Raw genomic sequence first — 19,019 nt, forward strand, 5'->3', positions numbered from 1 at the left:
AAAAAGTGCTTGATTAATTAAGTGTTTTTTAATTAAGTGTTTTTTATGTCCAATAATTATTTTATAATAAATTATTTCAATCGATACGTAAATTTAAAAAGAGGAATACCAACAAACTTAATCATTATACATTTAATTTCTCTGTACGTGTGATGTCACTAAACTTCTTCTTAACGGCTTAACTGATTGACGTGCGGTTTTCAGCGAAATGTAGATTTTTGCGCTGCGCGTGTTTGTATATATTAAAATTTTCAATCGAATCTGTAAAAACAAGGTAAGAAACATAAATCTTTTTTCCATCGACCTACCAGGGTTGCATTCGACGAGAAGGTTAATACTAAAAAAGGAAGGATGTTGTTTTTTGTGTTTAAAAAAAATTGTTTTCTTATATTTACAAACAACATTAGCTTTTTATGGATCCCAATCTAATTTTTTCTTTTCATTCCTTATAATTTCTTCTAATTTATTTCTTTTTAATGGATTTTTTATAATACAAAAATAATATTAACTGACATTCAATACATTTTTGAAAATTGCATTCATGTATAAAGTGCACTCCAGATAGTAAGAAGAGCCGAGTTTGACATTGGCAAAAATAATGATATATTTGGAAATGAATTATTTTATGTTTTGGAATTCAACCATAAACAAGTACCTAGGTACCTACTTAAAATCAATATTTGAAAATTATTAATTTTCAGTTTTGGAGTTCAATCATAAACAAGTACTTAGGTTCCTACTTATCAATGAAAAGTATTTTTCCGAGATAATAGCAGGCAAGCCAACGTTCATCAGGACAAATCTGTCGGGTCGGCTAGTTCAGTATATATTATATTAATTTATAGATATTTTGAGTTATAAGATGCAATGTGTAGTAGTTACACATCACTGGGAAGGGAGAGTTAAAAAAGAACATAAATTATTTTTACATTCAGTAAAGCGGTATTGGCTAAGACGCTTGACCCACGCACTGGAGGCTCTGGGTTAGATTGCCGCTAATACACAACAATGTAATGTGATTTTGCTCTGTGATTCGTACAGTACGCCTCTGTGATTGGGCCTGCTTGCCTTTTCTGGTGAAAAAAAATGTTTATGTACAGGTATGTTGCCGCCAAATGGTTAAATCGGCCACTCAAAGCGGCTAGGCTGTTCATTAAATGCCGGAATTTATCTGAATGGCTAAGCCATTTGTTGAATCAATTCAGATAACTCTACGTTATAAGCGAGTCCTTTGAAAACGGCCGAAAAAAAGCCGCCGGGTTAGGTAAGGATAGATTGGATAAGAATAATAGTAATTAAAAAAAAAAATCCTTTACTTTTAAAGTAAAGGATTAGTTATTATGTTAAATGAAGGATTAAGGTAAGTTAAAAAAAACCCTTTTTTTATTATTAAAATTAACCAAACTATCATAATGTACCTAACTTCACATAATAAATATTATTTTATTTTATTTATTTCGAATACAAACATGTACAGGTTAAATGAATATTTAAAAAAAAAACTATATAAAATGTATACATAGTAGGGCCTGCCATCCAATTATATGTATTCACTAAATAATACTGTAATAAAGCGACGACGGCTTGAAGTTTAAACTATATAAAAAAAATACTATATATTAAAATAAGATAAATATGGACAAAACAAAGAGATAGTGGAAAGGAAAAGAAGAAAATTGATAAGGAGTGGTAAAGGATGATTGAAGGAAAGTAAGAGTGGAAAATTGCATTTGATTTCACGATTAAATGAATTATGAATGAAGAGCATGAATCAAGCCTATTAATTCTCTTCTGTACATATTGTATGGAGTGTTAAATATATTTTTTGTAAAATGTTTCAACGAGGGATCGTAGAATGTTTCGGATGATTAGTTTTGAATTTACGAGTAAAGAAAATGTCAGAGAGTCTAGTTGGCCTGGAGGGGACACGGTAAGCAAGTAGATTAATGAGTTCCGGGGAATCGAATTTATTATTGACAATTTTATAAAGCAGGATCTGATCAAACATATGTATCTCTTCTGTGTGCTAATGAATCAAGGTTATAAAATTTTATTGAAACTGAATAATTTGGAAAATGCAAATGAAATTTGCATTCTAGTATCTTCAGGAATTTTTTTAACTTTTTGTATTATATTTTTACTAAATTGTTTAGTTTTAATTATTCTATTATTACTTACTATGTACTACATGATCATTGTGCACTGCTGTGATTATTTCTGCAAACTATTATTTTTTTGTAAAAGGTTCTTTGAACCGTTGATGTATAAATAAATAAATAACTAAATACATTAAAAAAAAATTCCAATAAAAGAGGCTAAGCGAAGTTCAAAACTTTGGTTAAACATTTATTCAACAAATAGCCTAGCCTTTCAATTGAATATTGGCATTTAATAAACAGCTTAGCCGTTCAGTTCAGTGGTTGATTGAACTATTTTACGGCGGTATATATATTTCCAAAGAGCTAGTAAGACAATATTTTCGTTATAACAAATACCGTTATTTTTTATTTGAAAAAAACTTTCGGGGACTCAGTGTATAAGGCGTTTTACTTCCTCGGTGCGTGGGACGCGAATGAAACGTCCATCGTTATCTGTTTTTTTTTGTATGGCGCCTTGTATAAGATTTTAATACAATTGAAATTGTGATAGTTTATGCGATATAATGATCCCACAAAGCTTATTTAAAATGAAAATCGATTACTGAAGGATAGAAAATAATTTCATCATTACGGTTAGCTAAAAAAAAGATCGTAGAATACCTTAAATATATCGGATTGAACTCTAAGAGTTTTCAGTGATTTCGTGATCTTTGAGATTTTTTTTACCTACAAGAAAAAATATAAAAAATCTAAAATTATTGAAGGATAGAAGATAAATTCAATTTTATCCACACATAGGCTAGAGCTTCTGTTAATACTTTGAATATGTGATTGAAATATCACATTTAATCATTTTTCACGCCACTTCCCCCTTAAAACGATCATATATTTTTTGTTTTTTTTGAGGAACGAGAAAATATGATGAATAAGGAAAGTTAAAGTGTTCCATTTTGTTTTTATTGATTGTTTGGAGTGATAGGTAACAAGGAAACTAGAGTGTTTTTGGAATTTTTTTGCGTATCAAAATCAAAGCATGGTGTCAAAACATTATACTTGATACTGAACTTTTTTTTACAATTCATATTAAACATGTTATCAATAAATCCTTAAAACTCCTTGAATTTATTAACAGAAGCACCATTGATTTCAAAATTATAAAAACTCTTAAAACTCTCTTCTGTTCTCTCGTTCGCTCGCATCTAGAGTATTTTTCTGTTATCTGGTCTTCAAATTATTATGTTCACATCAAAAATATTGAATCAGTTCAACATCGATTTTTGGGAAAGATAGGCTGGAAGTTAGGCTTATCCAGAGACCAATATTCGTATAATGAGTTAAAAACTACCTTAAATATGTATTTTTTTCAAGACCATCGAAATAAATTTGACCTTCTAGTCCTTTTCAAAATTCTCAACTCACTTTTTGATGCGCCTGAACTACTGAGACCAATAAAATTAAATATCCCAACTAGAAACCTCAGACAAAACTTAATCTTTCATACCGATAACCATAAAACTAACAATGGTTTTTATTTCCCTATGCCCAGAATTCTTAGGTCTGCAAACAACATACCAGTCTTGATTTTTTGAAAGCAAGTTGTCTTCTTTTAAACGATCACTAAATCAGATTCAATTATAAACACCTCTCTCCCGCTTCCACTCCCACAAAGTCTTCTTAATACTTGTACAATTGTGTCTTTTTACTTTTCTTTATAATTTTTTTCTATGTATAAATATGTCTTTAAAAATGCCCACTGGGCGTATATATAAATAAATAAAATTCTTAAAATGATAACATATGAATTGATTACACATACTTATGTAATTTACTATTATAATCGCCTAGAATAATATCACACTTAAATTTTGAATTTAGGAGGTTTTTGGCTAGTTTAAAATATTTGCACAAAATAAAACTTACTTGCCTATGATATTCTCGCTCAGATAAACTTTAAAGTAACCTCACCGCATTTTGCTAAATTGTGAGTGAATATTTTTTTATAATGCTGTCAACACCTATACTTCCACATTACCCTCTCTAAAATATTCTCCGCCTCGGTTGTTAAATGTTAATTTTACAAATAATAATAATGATATCACACAAATACGCTAGGTTTATTAAAGTGGTACCGTAAAAACGCTACAATATTTTTAATTAGTTTTTAAACAAAAACATTAGTTCGAAACACATTATCTCATTACTCAAAAGTAGAGATGAGAAATCATACAATTTATAATGTGCGCACGCCCATCACCACGCACACACATTTGTACCGCACAATTATTGTGCCTTGCAAACGTGTAATGTGTAAACACCTACCTGTTTAGACATTACACGTTTGCAAGGCACAATAATCTACCTGGCGGGAGTTTTACTGACTTAAATTGTATTATGTGACGTTAGCATCAATGTGCGGTAAATTATACATTATTTAACCTAGCGACCTGCCTAGCGGGTGTTTTAGTTACTAAAATCGTGTTGCATGAAGTTAGCTTCAGGGTGTTGTTGGCTAGAAATGTACTGTATGAAGTTGTTTAGCAAAGTTTTAATCGAGGTAATCAGTAATACCACCTTAAAATCTAGGTACAAAAAAAAACAGGAAAACAAATTGCAACGTATTTTCCTTCGTTATTTTATTACAATTTCTTTTTTTACATTTTTTACATTTTTTTTTGCACCACATCAAGCCAGGAGGCCTAATTACAGTGGTGAATTACATCACAGAGCACCCAGGCTTGAAAAAAATCACATTTTAATTTTTGTGTTCTCACCGGGAATCGAACCCGGAACCTCCCGTGCGTGAGTCAAGCGTCTTGACCACTACACCACGGAAGCCAACAATACATTCTCCTTCATTATTTTACAACGAATTAGTCAATAATTCATAGCATCTTCACCTTACACTGCTCAAAAATCGCGAACAGTTTTGATAGCTTTATTCCCTCATTTGAACGCTAATAGAAGCTGTCGTGTTTACTTGAAACGAAAAGCTTACTTTCGTCTTCTTGACAATCCGTTTTGTAATTTTCTTTCGCATGACGTATAATATTTACGATTTTGTTTTACATTTGATACTCATTTTTAAATTTGTAAAAAAACGGACGCAACTTATGTTAACACCTTATATATTTAAAAATATATTCACTTGCTTATTATTTGTCGATATATATTTGATTGCTTACTGGCTTCAATTTTTATTTGAAAAACCTGTAAAAGAAATTCTACATTCGTTTTACAATCGCACGATAATAAAATAAGGCATAAAAAGTTTTAATGACAGAACGGTAATAATTAATTAATGAACCTTTTTATGTCGATAATAATAAATTCAAATATATAAGTATATGCGCTGTAATAAATGTTTAATGTGAAGATTTAATGTTTTATTTTTTGCTACTAAACTAATCGAAAATTTTTTTTTTTTTGTAACTCTTTTTTTTATTACTTATTGGTAAATAAAACACGTTATGGCTAAAGTCTATTAAAAAGTAAGTATATCGTTCGATTTTGTCATTCTAAAACGCCGGTTTTTCAAAATTGCGCAATTATAAGATTATGTTAATAACATGAGATATAAATGAATTTGTGTCTTAGGTGTTTCTGATAAATAAATATACTTAAAAGCTTTATATAACCAAAATATAATTACTCTTCAACCAGCAGATTACTCTTCTTGAAATTAAAACTAAACTTAGGTACATTGTTTATTATATAAATGCAAAGTATTTGAGTATAAATTGTTCTAATGATTGAACAAGCGTGGATTAAATACGAATGCTATCAAAGAAAAATCTTGAAAAAATAAAAAAATTTGGCGTTCTTTGAGGGCAATTTTTAAGAAGTTGAAAATAACTCACGGTTAGAAAAAGTTAGGGTATAGTGAGATTCGAACCACGGATCTTTGAGCTGTAAGTCCGAGACCTATAACGTCTATAAATTTTATGCATTTATGTATTTAAAGCCAAGTTATACTACTAAACAAATTTATGAAAATATTATGGCTTTTTAGGCAGTACCCGTATTTTAAATTAAAAACCGTTAACCCTTCGTGCTTAAGTTATGTTTCTCAGTCATTACTCTACAAGGTTCCTATTTTCAATGTTCGTCATTGTTGTTGGGACTCTTGGCCTTTTGTGTTGGTAAAACAAATACAAAAATGAACGATTTGAATTGGGTTGTGTTCCTGTGGCTAGTATCTCAGACTCACGGATCAAAGGTCCGTGGTTCGAATCCTACTCTTTTCAGATTTTCTGATAGTGAGTTATTTACAACTCGTTGAAAACGGCCCTCATTATTGTGAATAAATAAAAAAACTCGGGTAAATCATAAGAATGCAAACATTTCTTTTTTAAAAAAACAACAACAAAAAAAAACCCAATAATTTCTTCTTATTTCTCCAACATAATTGAATTTAATATTTGATGGACACAAAAATAGTTTTTAGGCACTTAATGTACGATAAATTTTATTTTATTTGAGTTAAATCCATCACGTGTCCTGTTTTATTTAAGAAATTCCATCTCCCTTCGTTTAGTGCCATAAACAATAAATGACAATCAGTGTAAAAGTAGAAATATTATTTTACGAAGGAAACTCGAAGATTTTCTTAAATAAAATAATACTATGATTGAAAGTCATCTTTGTAATTCAGTTAAAAATTAAACCTTTTACGTGATAAAACATAAATTGTATTATTGATTAAATGTTCTAACATTAATTTCTTTTAAAATACGATCTAGAAAATTACTATTCCGTTGTTTTTATTTTTAAAACTGCATATTTTCCCAATACCTCATATATCACGCATTTTACCAATAATTAAAAGGTAACCTTTCGTCGCTTCAGTTTGTTTTTGTAAAACAGACCAAAATAAAAATCTGCAGAAATTGAGCTTCAAAGTCTTTTATACGAAATAGGCAAAAATAAAAACCACAACTTAAGACAAAATTCGTTAAAAAACTCCTTAAACAATTCAGTTTTTTATTTTTTTTTATTTGAATTTGTAGGGATTAGGTTGCTGCGGGTTGGCGTTCCTAACCCAGTAAGAGATTGACATAGAAGACACGAGGTTGCTGTTTATTGCGTATTTATTACATGACAAATAAATAGTGAATTGTGTTGCGCGAGTATTACGTCGATGATAGTTTGAAGAGACTGTACTTGAACAACATGCTGAAACTGTGTGACTTCGTCGAGCTGGACTGAGGGGAACTGAACTGCTCTTGTTTGGCTGACTGACTGGCGTTGCGTTCTGTGGTCTTTTTATAGACCACGTTTTTTGTTGTAAGTTCATTTCTTCATGGTAGAGACTATGTGAATGTACTGCAGAACGATGCTCTCGATTAATGTGCAATACTGTTAGAGTTGCTGTATTGGATTCTATAGGAAATGATGCCATTCATTTCTTTGGTTATCACACTATTTTAGGTGAAACGTTTTAGCACGCGTGTGTGTCATCGATGATGGACTATGATCCCTAAAAAAATCATAAATAAATGTTTTCGCAGAACTCCAGTACACTTAACTGAATTTCGTTAAAAGGGGCCTATTGGACAAAAACGAACTTATGTACTGATTTTGTTTTTAAACGTATGCGACAAAAAATAGAATAAATTGGTTACGAAAATTGAAATGGCAATATGTGTTTATAAATTAATTAACATCAGTATTAGCCTTCAATGGGAAATAGGAATAAGGAGACAGGAAAATAGGAGTGATAAAGTAATAGAAAGGGTATATTATCCTTCCTCAGGCGTGATTTAAACACAGCTGCTGCACACCGAAACGTGGTTGGAAGACGATTCCATAGTCAAGCAGCAGGGACATTATATATGAGTTAGAGAAAAAGTAGGAAAATCTTTCAAAACAAGAGTAAGAAGTAAACTACGAACTGAGAAGTGTTGAAATTTTTCACGGAATTTTAGTTTGTTTTTTATAATAACTTCGCTTTTATAAAAATATTCTACACTAGCTTTCACCCGCGGCTTCGCTCACTTGGTTTAAGGGAAGAATTATTTAGGTAATTAATTAGTTGTCATTTTTCAATAAGCGTTTTTGTTTTTGAATTTTCCCGATGGAATGATATGTTTTATTGGGATTTACAATAGCTTGGTCTTTCAACTATCACCATAAAAGAAACACGATAATCCGGTACCATCATTATTCTGTTTACAAATACAAAATTCTACTACAAAACCAAAACAAAAAGCAAATTCAAAAATAATAATAATAATATTTGGCTGATTTATATAGCGCCATTTTTGTAAAAAATCACCTTAAGGGCGCTTTGCAATTGTATATCTAAACTTACATTCTAACTAAACTTAAGTGATACATTATATTTACAGATTTAAAATTGAGGGTATGATAGTTTAAAGAAGTGGGATTTTAGTTGGGATCTGAACTGACTGGGACTGCCGATAATTCGTGAGTTTGAAGGCAATTGGTTCCAAGCAGAGGGGCCGGCGGTGACAAAAGCACGATCTCCAAATCTAGTGTTTGGGGAGCGCTGGATTTCAACAAGTTTTCCTCTTCCTGAATCAAATGGTGACCTAAGAAATGATTTTCTTTGACATGTATTTTCCCTAATACAAAGGTCCGATATGTATTTTGGAGCCATTTCATGAAGCGATTTGAATACTGTCCAGCACAGCTTGTATTTAACATAGATAAAGCAAGTCAATTATCGAAATTTAAAGAATTAATTTTAAAGTGATTATTTTTGACATCCCCCCTTACCGCCTCTCATTTAGAAATAATGTTGCTCATTGTTAATATATTTAATTTTTTTCATTGTACTTTTTAAAATTAGGAATAAAAAATGAGTATTCTGTTTTACTTCTCACCTCTCCAGCTGTCCCTATGCAAAAAATATGCCAAACGGTCGCTCCGTTGAGACTTGAAGGGAACACAAATATACAAAGAAGCATACTTTTGCCTTTATAGAATTTAGGCTTAAGTCTAGTAAATTGCAGGAAAAATTAGGAAATCAAAGAATTTTGCCATTTTCAAACGAACGGTTTTTAAAAATCACGCAATAATAAAAAAAAAAAACACAAATTAAATTGAAACAATTATTTTCTAAGGTATTTCTATTAACCAGTACATGTAAGGGCCGGTACGAAGGTAATAAAAACCTTAATAAGATATTGTTACAAATGAAATATTACAATCAAAATTATCGTCTTAAAAAAAAGATAATACGATTATACAAAGTAAAGTTTTAGATAAAATATTTCAATAACTAATTTAAAAAAAAGTATTACCGAAAGTATAATTTCACGTAGAAATAAAGGAAAATGTCACAATTTATGTGATTTAAAATGCTCGTATTTGTTTTTAAAAACAAAAATTAAAATTTTGTTTCGGTCATTTTATTTTTCAATCTTTAAATCATTTAAACAAGTTTTATTAGTCTTTATATGAGAATTGAGATACCAAAATTTGGTCATAATTTGAAATGAAATAATTTGCCGGCCGAAAAGTAAATATGTTTTATTTATATAAAACTTTTAAGTACATTTTTAAACGAAAATACCTTAAAAAATGATTGGTTGCCATCTAATTAATGTTTTATTATTGTGCGATTTTTAAAAAAAACATACGTTTTAAAATGGCAAAATCATATGATTTCCCAATTTTTCGTGCGTTTTACCCAACTACAGCCTTAATGCAGATGTAGATTATTATTAATAATTTTTATTTACAAAACTTACAGGTCAAAAAACGCTATTTTATTAGGTTGGTATTGAAAATCCTTCATAGCTAGTTAATTTATTTTTTATTTGTTGCTACCTAGTCTAGTATTGAACTTTGGTGGAGCTAATCTTCTGGTTAAACCATACCCGCTTGTTCCGCGTACTCCTGGTTTAGTTGATGGAACAATGTTTAAAAAAAAATAACTATTCCGCAAATTTCTCAATCAAATTTACTGTGTTTTATTTCAATTTCTAATCCTATCGTTCTTATTGGTAAACCCTATTTACTTAAAAGATTGATGATTGATATAAGTATACGTACAATAAAAATATATTTTTTAAGATTGTCATCTGCCTCTTTAACTTAACTGCTAAGGTTCGTGATCATCTTACCTCTTTGTCTTCAACACGTTATGAGTTAGCTTCCATCTCTCCTGACACACCGCCGCCCGCATCGCTCTAACCACTGATGCCCAGCCCGTCTTGTGGGGACCTCCTCTCTTCCTCTCTCGATCTTCCTCCGACCTCTCCCACGACCGTTAATTTATAAATCCATTTCAACACTGCTCTCGTTAAAACAGATGGAGAATAATTCATCTGCGTTCAGATTTTTTGAGATGTGAATATTTGTCCGTCTCGCGGTCCAGGATATTCGAAGCATACGTCTCCAGCACCACATTAAGAATGCCTTAACTAAACATTTTGGTTTTTACTTAGCCAATAAGTTGATTCTGATGTTGAAATGATATTTAAGTAATTCATACTTTAAAAAGTTCGGTTGCGATTAAATACTTTTGTATTTTAAACTATATTCATTAAAGCCGTAAAATTAAACTTGCCGGTTAATTTTATTTTCAAACGCTGTCTAGGGAGTCATTATGTATATTCACTTCCTTTTTGTAGAAAATTGAGGATTCAACTTTCTTTTATTGGAATACGCAAGGATTTTGGAGAAGATTTAAGAACCCAAAGGTTTATGGGCCAAATATAAGGGATGACGATTCCGAATTTGAATATGTATTCAACCGTCCCGCCAATAAAGTCTGATCGATTCCAACAAAAGGTATCCTTTGGCGGGAAGTAAATGCGTGTATAGTGCAACAAACTTCTCTGTAGACTCAAATATTTTTTTTTCAGTTCACAAACAGTAAAAGTTATCACAATATAATATATATGTATACACTTTATGAAATTAAAAATTAAAACACTATATATCTTTCACTAATTAAACATTACGTAAATACAAATAATGACGAAACAAAAATGAAAAATTATCGACTAAAATATTTTTTTTAATAAATGTAATTTATGCAATTCAATTTATTATAGATACGTTTCATGCTATTCAATTTATGATAGATATAATTCATATAATTTCATTTACATATTAATAATGTATAAACCATCTCGTAATGATGAGTTTTTTAAAAGTTAAGTTTTTAAGTAAAAACAGTAACAACGAACTTTAAAAAAAAATTCACAATAAATTATATTAAATTAATAAGGGTATTGAATAATTCAAAATAAATGCACGAAACATATAAGAGGTATGAATTAAATTTTTTAGTCAAGGAATTTTTATATTTATGTGAATCATCACTAAATAATATACATTAATATTAATATCCCGTTCTACACCATTATACAACCTCACGATTCGAATAAAGGAGTAACAATGCGTTGCTATTTTATTTTTTTTATTTCATTTTTTTCAGCAAACATACTTTAATTTTATGATTCAAAAGTAAACAAAATTAGACTTAATTTAAATAGACCAGTAAAGTTTCCATATTATATTACATGCAAAGGCTACCAATAAACTGTTTTTATAATTTCAATTGTAAACATAATAATTTAAGGGACAAAAACAAAACTGTAAGTACTTTAAAGCTTAAATTAAAGATGAAATCATTAAAAACATCAAATTAAAAACATGCTCAAAGTAATAACAAGAAACATCAAAATTTCAAGTAACCCAAAAACAATGGATAAAAAAGTTATGCTAAAAGTATCTTATCAGTATTTACATAAGTAAAAGTAGTATTAAAAATGGAAAAACAGACTAAAAGTAGTTAAAATATAAGATTTTAAATAAGTAAGAACAAAAAAACATACTCAAAATATATCTACTAGATTTGCTAGTTTTTTTCGAAAAAATGACAGTTATTTTAAGAAATAGTTTGAAATAAAATAGACAACAAATTCTCACTTGCTTAAACCGAATAATTTAGGGAGGGTTGATAAACAATATTTATTTGTATACGTTGATTTGTTTCGTCGAAAGTGATTAAGTGTTATGGTTTTGCGATTATTTTCTCTGAATCGTTGTTATGTCAATTGTTGTTTACAATAATAAGGATATTCGTATATTATCATGATCTGTTCAAAAATTAATGGCCTTGAAGTAAATAATTTATGTTGTTTAAATCAGATTGTGGTACAGTGGCTAGTATTGCAAATTCACGAATCAAAGGACCGAGGTTCACGCCCCTCCCTACTACAACTTGATTCCAATTTTTTAACAGTGAGTTATTTACAACTAGTTTAAAATGGCTTTCGAAATTTAAATATTCACGTTGATCAAATATTTCATTTTTACTTTTAAAAAAATCGTGATGAAAAATGAATATTCGAAGCAGTACTTTCGTGAGTTTTCATGTTTTGTAATACGATTACTTATTTACTTTGTAAAAAATCAGAAATACGAATAACTCTCAATAATTTTAATATACTGAAATTTATCTTTACTTTTTTATCCTTTCGATAATTAAAATTAAATTAAACATCATTATCATTCCCTTTCCACACCTAATGATGCATAGGGCACTGTATTGGTACACCAACCGCAGCGTATATAGATCTTTTTTCTTTTTTTTTTACATGAAGGTGAGATGATCAGTCTTACGCTCCAGGTACCAGTCCAGGGACTATGACATATTCTTGTGTGAAACGCGCCTTTAAATAAATATTTCATATCAATTATGTCGGGAATCGAACCCGAGACCTATTGAATGGTAGGAAAATGCGCTGATTATTACAACACGAGGCCGACAAAAACAAAAACCAAATTAATTATCAAAATAACAGTCCCTTTCAAAAAATGTTTAACAATTGAAAATATCGTTCAATGCGATACTTGCTACATACCTTTTTTTCTTTTTCTGTGAATTACTATCCTGGACGTAATACATTGGTCAGTTGTTGTCACATGGTGGATTTTGGTATTCACTTGTTATTTGTTAAGGTTGTTGTAAGTTAAAGTTTTTTGTAAGTTTGTTTTTTAGCCTTAACAAAGGAACAGTCGTGTTCTGAAACTGGTCAGCATATTAAATTTATTTTTTTGATTTTATACAATCAACATGATCAACAACTTGAAACAGGGATGAAGAAAACCTTAAAGAAGGGAATATGGATGTCTAGGCACTTACAGGGATTATGGTCATAGGTCTGTCATTGGCTGGTTTGCAATTGGTGACGTTGCTTAGTATGTGAAATAATTCAGTCAGCTGAATTTCTTCACAACAATAAAGGTTTCAGCTCTTTACTTCACTAAAATCAACAAATGGAAGAATTGGACAAATATGGATGTTGAAACATTGGCGAAGTGGTGAATTTTACACAGTGTGTAAAATGGCCACTTATACCAGCCAATGACAGGTCATAAGCCCTGTAAATGGCTTGACTTCCATATTCCCTTCTTTAAGGTATTTTCTATCACAGTTGTAATTTGTTAATCTTAATGACGCCCGAGGGGGGAAATCCAGTATTTTGTCTACAAACATTTGAACAAACTCAAATATTGTCAATAAATAGGACGTTATCTTCTTCTTGCGGTGCCTTGTCCGGAACCCCCGACGTTGGCGATAACTACAGCGAAAGCATCTCGTCCTGCGCTACTCTTATATTCCGCAGCCAGGCGACTGCTTATTGGATGTACTCGCCATAGGAATTCCTGGAAAAGGATAACCAGAGTGGTTTCCCGTTGCCTCCTCTGGTGGATTTTTCTGTCAGGGTTGCCTTCCCTTAGCTGATCGGTTTAAGCGCCAGGAACTCGCCTTTCATCCTCTCGCTATGCTGTGATCACACCGTTCCACGTGACGTGGACGCTAACGAGTTGGACCAGTCAGTAGAATCCGACTGGGGGTTTGCAACATTTTATAGAATCACACCCTCTAGCAAGATGTGGCCGACTGCGACCCTAATGACAGTTTAAACCCCAGTTACATACCTTAGTTATAGGTTCAGTATTATTTGATATCGTCGATCAGTGCATTTGACTACCATGCAAGAGGTCTCGTGTTTGATTCCCAACGCGGTTGAAATGAAATACTTATTTAAAAAATGTCTTTTTACACAGGAATATTTGAACGTAGTTATGCAGAAAGCAGCCAGCCATAGAAAAGTGAAACTGAGATAATAGCACCTTTGTTAGAAGAGTGAATAATCAAATTTACACAACAGTTGGAATGTTTTTGACTTTGACAAATGATTAACAATGAATACATTAGTTTTTTTGGTAATACAAACAAGAATCTTACTATGTATTTGAACAGTAATAATGAGTTTTTAAGTACCGTAAGATTTTTCTAGTTCTGTGGGTGTTTTTTGCAAATTAAGAAATGCCGTTTTTGAGATCGGCACTATTTTAAAAAGGTGATTTTTACAGTTTTTTGTATAAAAGCGGTCTGATTGTTTTTGGCAGACCATAGAATTGACCTTACTGCACCCGATAACATCAATATTTCATTTTTTCAAAATTGTGGACTAGCTGTTTTCTGCATAACATTCATTTCATAGTCCCTGGACTGGCACCTGAAGTGTAAGACTGATTATCTTACGTAACAAAAATGATTTAGATACGCCGCGATCGGTTTACCAATGCAGTGCCCCATGCACCATTAGGTGCGAAAAAGGAATGACGATGATTGTTGTTTTGTAAATAATGTATTGAACAGAAAAAAAACGTTTTAAATGCATGTCAATATTCGTAATTAAACATAATCTGACCGCAAAATGATGCACGAAAATGGCGTTCAGTTTTTTTTAGACTTTACATGTAAGTTTGTGGTACTATAATCTGATTCCCCATTTTTCATATTTCGGAGTCGCTTATTGTTCGAATCGCGGATTTTGCGTCGGTTTACCCGCCCATAAATCCCGGAATGGTAATATTTGCCATTTACGCCGCTATTTTGTGACAGCAATAGCGACCTATTGGTGGCAATATCTACCGTATATTATCCTATAATGTATATGTTAGGTTATGTTAGGTCAACGGTTTGGCAGTAAATTAAGTTATAATTATATTCTGATGAGGATTGTTTTTTTACCAAAGTAACAGAAACTTATCCTATAATGAAGTCAGTTTTTGAAAGGAAATTATTCTAAATAAAGATTTTTACGAGTCTTATGTTATTTATTTAATCCAATATAAAATACAAATACATAGTTAACAGAAATGTTTATGCAATAGGTACGGTACATTCAATACATTTTTATTTTTATTTATGGATGTAGCCACTCCACTGGCCCACAGGCACATTCTGGAGTGTCAGTGTATTATTTATTTTATACATAATTTCATATCGATTGTGTAAAAATTCAAAAGAAATAAAAAAAATAAAAAATTAAAGCTCACCTACATCAATAAAACGAAAAAGGATTTTCAAGAAACTAAAATTATATTCTTATACATGAAACATATTCCTCAGCTTCCTGTCTAGTTTTTTTAGCAATCCATTTATGGACTCTAGCTTTGAAAATATAGCTTTTCATTTTGTTCGCCAATATGTCCTTGCTTAAAAAGTTGTATAGCTTAGGGGCCAGAAAAATATAATGCCTATGTCCGTAATTTGTTTTTTTCTTTGGGAGCAGAAGTATTGTCTTTTGTCTTTGCCTAGTGTCGTAAATTTGTTGTCCGTCATTATGTCTATCAGGATTTTGATGAAAATGTCTTTAAATTGTCTTTATGTATATTCGTCTTATTTATAAAATAATTTCTTATTACTTTCTTAAATATGGACCATCGACAGTTGCATCGAAAAATGTTAAGTTTATGTAAAAAATAAATCATTGTAGCCGACGTTTTCGTCTATAACTATATTTTAGTTTATCAAAAGAAAGCAATATGTGCAAAATATAAGCAAATGTGAACTTAATTTTAAAAATATGTTTGTCGAATCTAATTTATTTTGTTTTTTTTTTTCATTTTGTCAAAAATGAAACAGTTTTACTTTATTCATTTATTTATTCAAAATACTGGCTTTTTTATGCAAAAAAACCCTAAAAATAGATTTTTGTCGACTTTTTTTAGTAACCGTTTACTAGTAAACGTTTACTGATGTGCATGTTTTATCTGTTCAGTTAAAATCAACTGTAATTTAAAATCAAAACACATTTTTTTTAAAAGTATAAATTAAGACCAATTTTTTTTGGCTGGAAGATATTGCCTTTAACAATATGCCCGCTGAAGTGAATATGTTTTTTGTATCTGACATTAAAATAAATAAAAAGGAAATACGAGGCATTCTGAAATTTAATAAATATATTGAGTATATTCGAGTGAACTTCCTTTTTATCCTGCAATATTTTTTATGAGATAAACCAAAATATGCATAAACTTATTTAAACTATTTGAAAATATAGGCACCATACTTTTTCAAATGATAATAATATGTCCGTTTGAATGCTTACTAATAACGCTTTTATTTTGTTTCAGGTAACTAACATACGATTTTTCAACGGTCCTCCACGTGTTTAAACGCTTTAAACACACAAGCTTTTATTCGGTAAATAGATTTTTTTATTAAATTGGTTTTATTTTTTATTTACAAACATCGTAAGTTTCGAGAATTAATGAATAAATAATATAAAAATTGAAAAAAATCATGAATTATGAAACATTGATAATTTGAAAATCTGCCTTTGCTAAACAAGAGACGACTGCGACACGTTACATAGATTTATGTACTATTAAGTGTGTTGTTAAGATATTTATAAAAATTAACATTTGTGTTGTAATTTATATTTTTAGTGTTCTTTAATAACATGTCTGCTTCCTCTTTCCATTTTGTTGTATTGAAATACTTTTGTTGAAACTTAACACCGGGTTCTTGGTCTCAGAGAGTTAGAGGGATACGTCATTATTTTTTTGTAATATGTGTCTCTATATGAATAAATAAAATAAATAAATATATGCCTAAAGTTAAAACATTCAGTAGAAAAATATTAATTGAATACTACGAAAAAGTCTTGCTGATTGAAGTGCAAAAGTAATTACTTATAAAATTCAGGTTTTGGTATGATGGTAGTGTCGTAAACTACTGATCATAGGTCTGAGATATATAATCCACTTTATCGCAAATTGATTTCCATTTTATCGAATTTTCAAAATAGCCCCATTTTTTAAAAAGTAAACCATTAGAACTCAAAAAGTGAGTTCTTTAAAAAATTCTCGACACAAACAAAGTTTAATTTTCAAAAAAATTATGGGTAAACCAATATATTGTCATATTAAAATAATTTGAAGAAATTGATTTAATCGCAAATATTAAAAAAAAAAAAAAGAATATTCACTTCATTCGATATTTTTTTCATTTGAAAAATTCACAACTTCATATCGCCGTAGCCCAGGAATGGAATGGGATGATTAAATTTTACAAAATCGTCGCGTATAACAAACGGCTTTAATTACGTTTTTCGTTAATCTGAAACTGATTTTGATTTATTTGTTCTATTACAATTTTACCTTTAAAAACTGCTCAATTTAAATTGAATTCAGCACACTGTCGAAACGAGCAATTATAACTGCTTTTAAAACAGTATGGATGAAACTGTAAAAAGTTTATGAAGATAATAAATTCTTCATTTAATAGGTTGATGCGTGCTTTTAATTATGAATATTAAAACTAAAAAAATAAGATTATATGATATATGATATGTTTTTTAGTATGCTCAAAATTGACGTCTTAACGTTAAGTATTTAGGTACAAGTATTTTACCTAAAAATCATTAAAACTGTTTAAAAGTCTAGATTAAACAAGTTGGTAAAAAATACAGAAGGGTTTTCATTTATTTTTACGTATATAAGTAAAAATCTGTAACCATTCATCAAGGGTTTAATTAATGCAATGATATATCAATAATTTCCACTATGATAGGAAATCGTTTGTTCTCTATACAATATGTTTTCTATGGTATAAATAAGTTAAATTAGTTTCGGAAAAGGGCTGAATATATAAGATCCTTAGATTTCTCCGTAAAATGTATTATGTTTTGGCCTGTTATTTTTGATTGCTTCTCCGTGGAAGCTGGCGGCTAGAGAATTGGCACTCATTAACCATTTTATAGGAACACAAAAAAAGTTTAAGTGTCTACAGGATGTTTCACCTTGACGTATGCTTAGTTAACTGTTTTTTTAAGAAACTTTCACAAATAGAATTTGTAAAAAAAAACAATCTTGTTTTTATTACTCACCCAAATGTTTGAAGTGTAGGGTTAATTTCTGTTACCGTAAATTGTAGTGGAGCGAGGTTCAAACCTTGCATCTTTAATCTGAAAATCTACTTTACTACCATTTATTTTTAATGTAGTTTACTTAAGTTTTGGGTAACCAAACCCATACTTGTAACAAGTTTGACTAATTAAAAGCGGTATATTGTTATTTCTGTAAAATTGTTCATTCGACTAGATATCTGGGGCGGATTCTGTCCAATTAAGCAATTATACACAGCTTACCATTATATTTGACTTTCGAGAATGTTTTATAGTAACTACGTTTATGGGAAGTTAAAAAATAAAAAATGTTTTTCATTATAAATCACCACTTCCGTTTATTCCATCTTCCAACAAAAAAAAAACCTGTAAAGTGCGCCCAGCACCCAGCCCGTTCTCAGTGAACGATAAAACTAGCAGATTACATCAGCTTATTCGTTCATACAAAAAATTCGTATTCTAGTCGCGGTTTTTGAGTACTAAAACAATCTTGCAGATTACAAATATTATTTGAACATTCTCAATTTGAAAACTAGTGTTTCGAACATTATTTCCGAAGGACTATTTTTCTTTGATATGATACCGTTTACATAAAATTATGTATCATATAGAATATGTGGCGTTTGAAGTTGCCGTTTTTGGTATTATTCATTTTAAAAGGAATCAGCCAGTACTCAGAGTTGACACTTCAATCATAATGGAAATATCTACTGAATGTCATTGCGGTATA

At 30.2% G+C, this 19,019-nt stretch overlaps 1 protein-coding gene across 1 annotated transcript in view; it reads left to right on the forward strand.

Moving 5' to 3' along the window:
• LOC148284062 (peripheral plasma membrane protein CASK-like) overlaps window positions 1–18,648 on the forward strand; it is a 431,540-nt gene extending 412,892 nt beyond the window's left edge. Inside the window, exon 11 of the mRNA XM_088242793.1 lies at window positions 16,515–18,648. Within this exon, the coding sequence (XP_088098919.1) occupies window positions 16,515–16,556 (42 nt within the window). The 3' untranslated portion in view covers window positions 16,557–18,648. The remainder of the gene's footprint in view (window positions 1–16,514) is intronic.
• The last annotated feature ends 371 nt before the right edge of the window (window positions 18,649–19,019 follow it).

Source organism: Micrasema longulum, unplaced genomic scaffold (genome assembly GCF_059751315.1).
Source record: "Micrasema longulum isolate JH-2025_06_02 unplaced genomic scaffold, ASM5975131v1 h1tg000163l, whole genome shotgun sequence".
Classification (NCBI taxonomy): Eukaryota; Metazoa; Arthropoda; class Insecta; order Trichoptera; family Brachycentridae; genus Micrasema; species Micrasema longulum.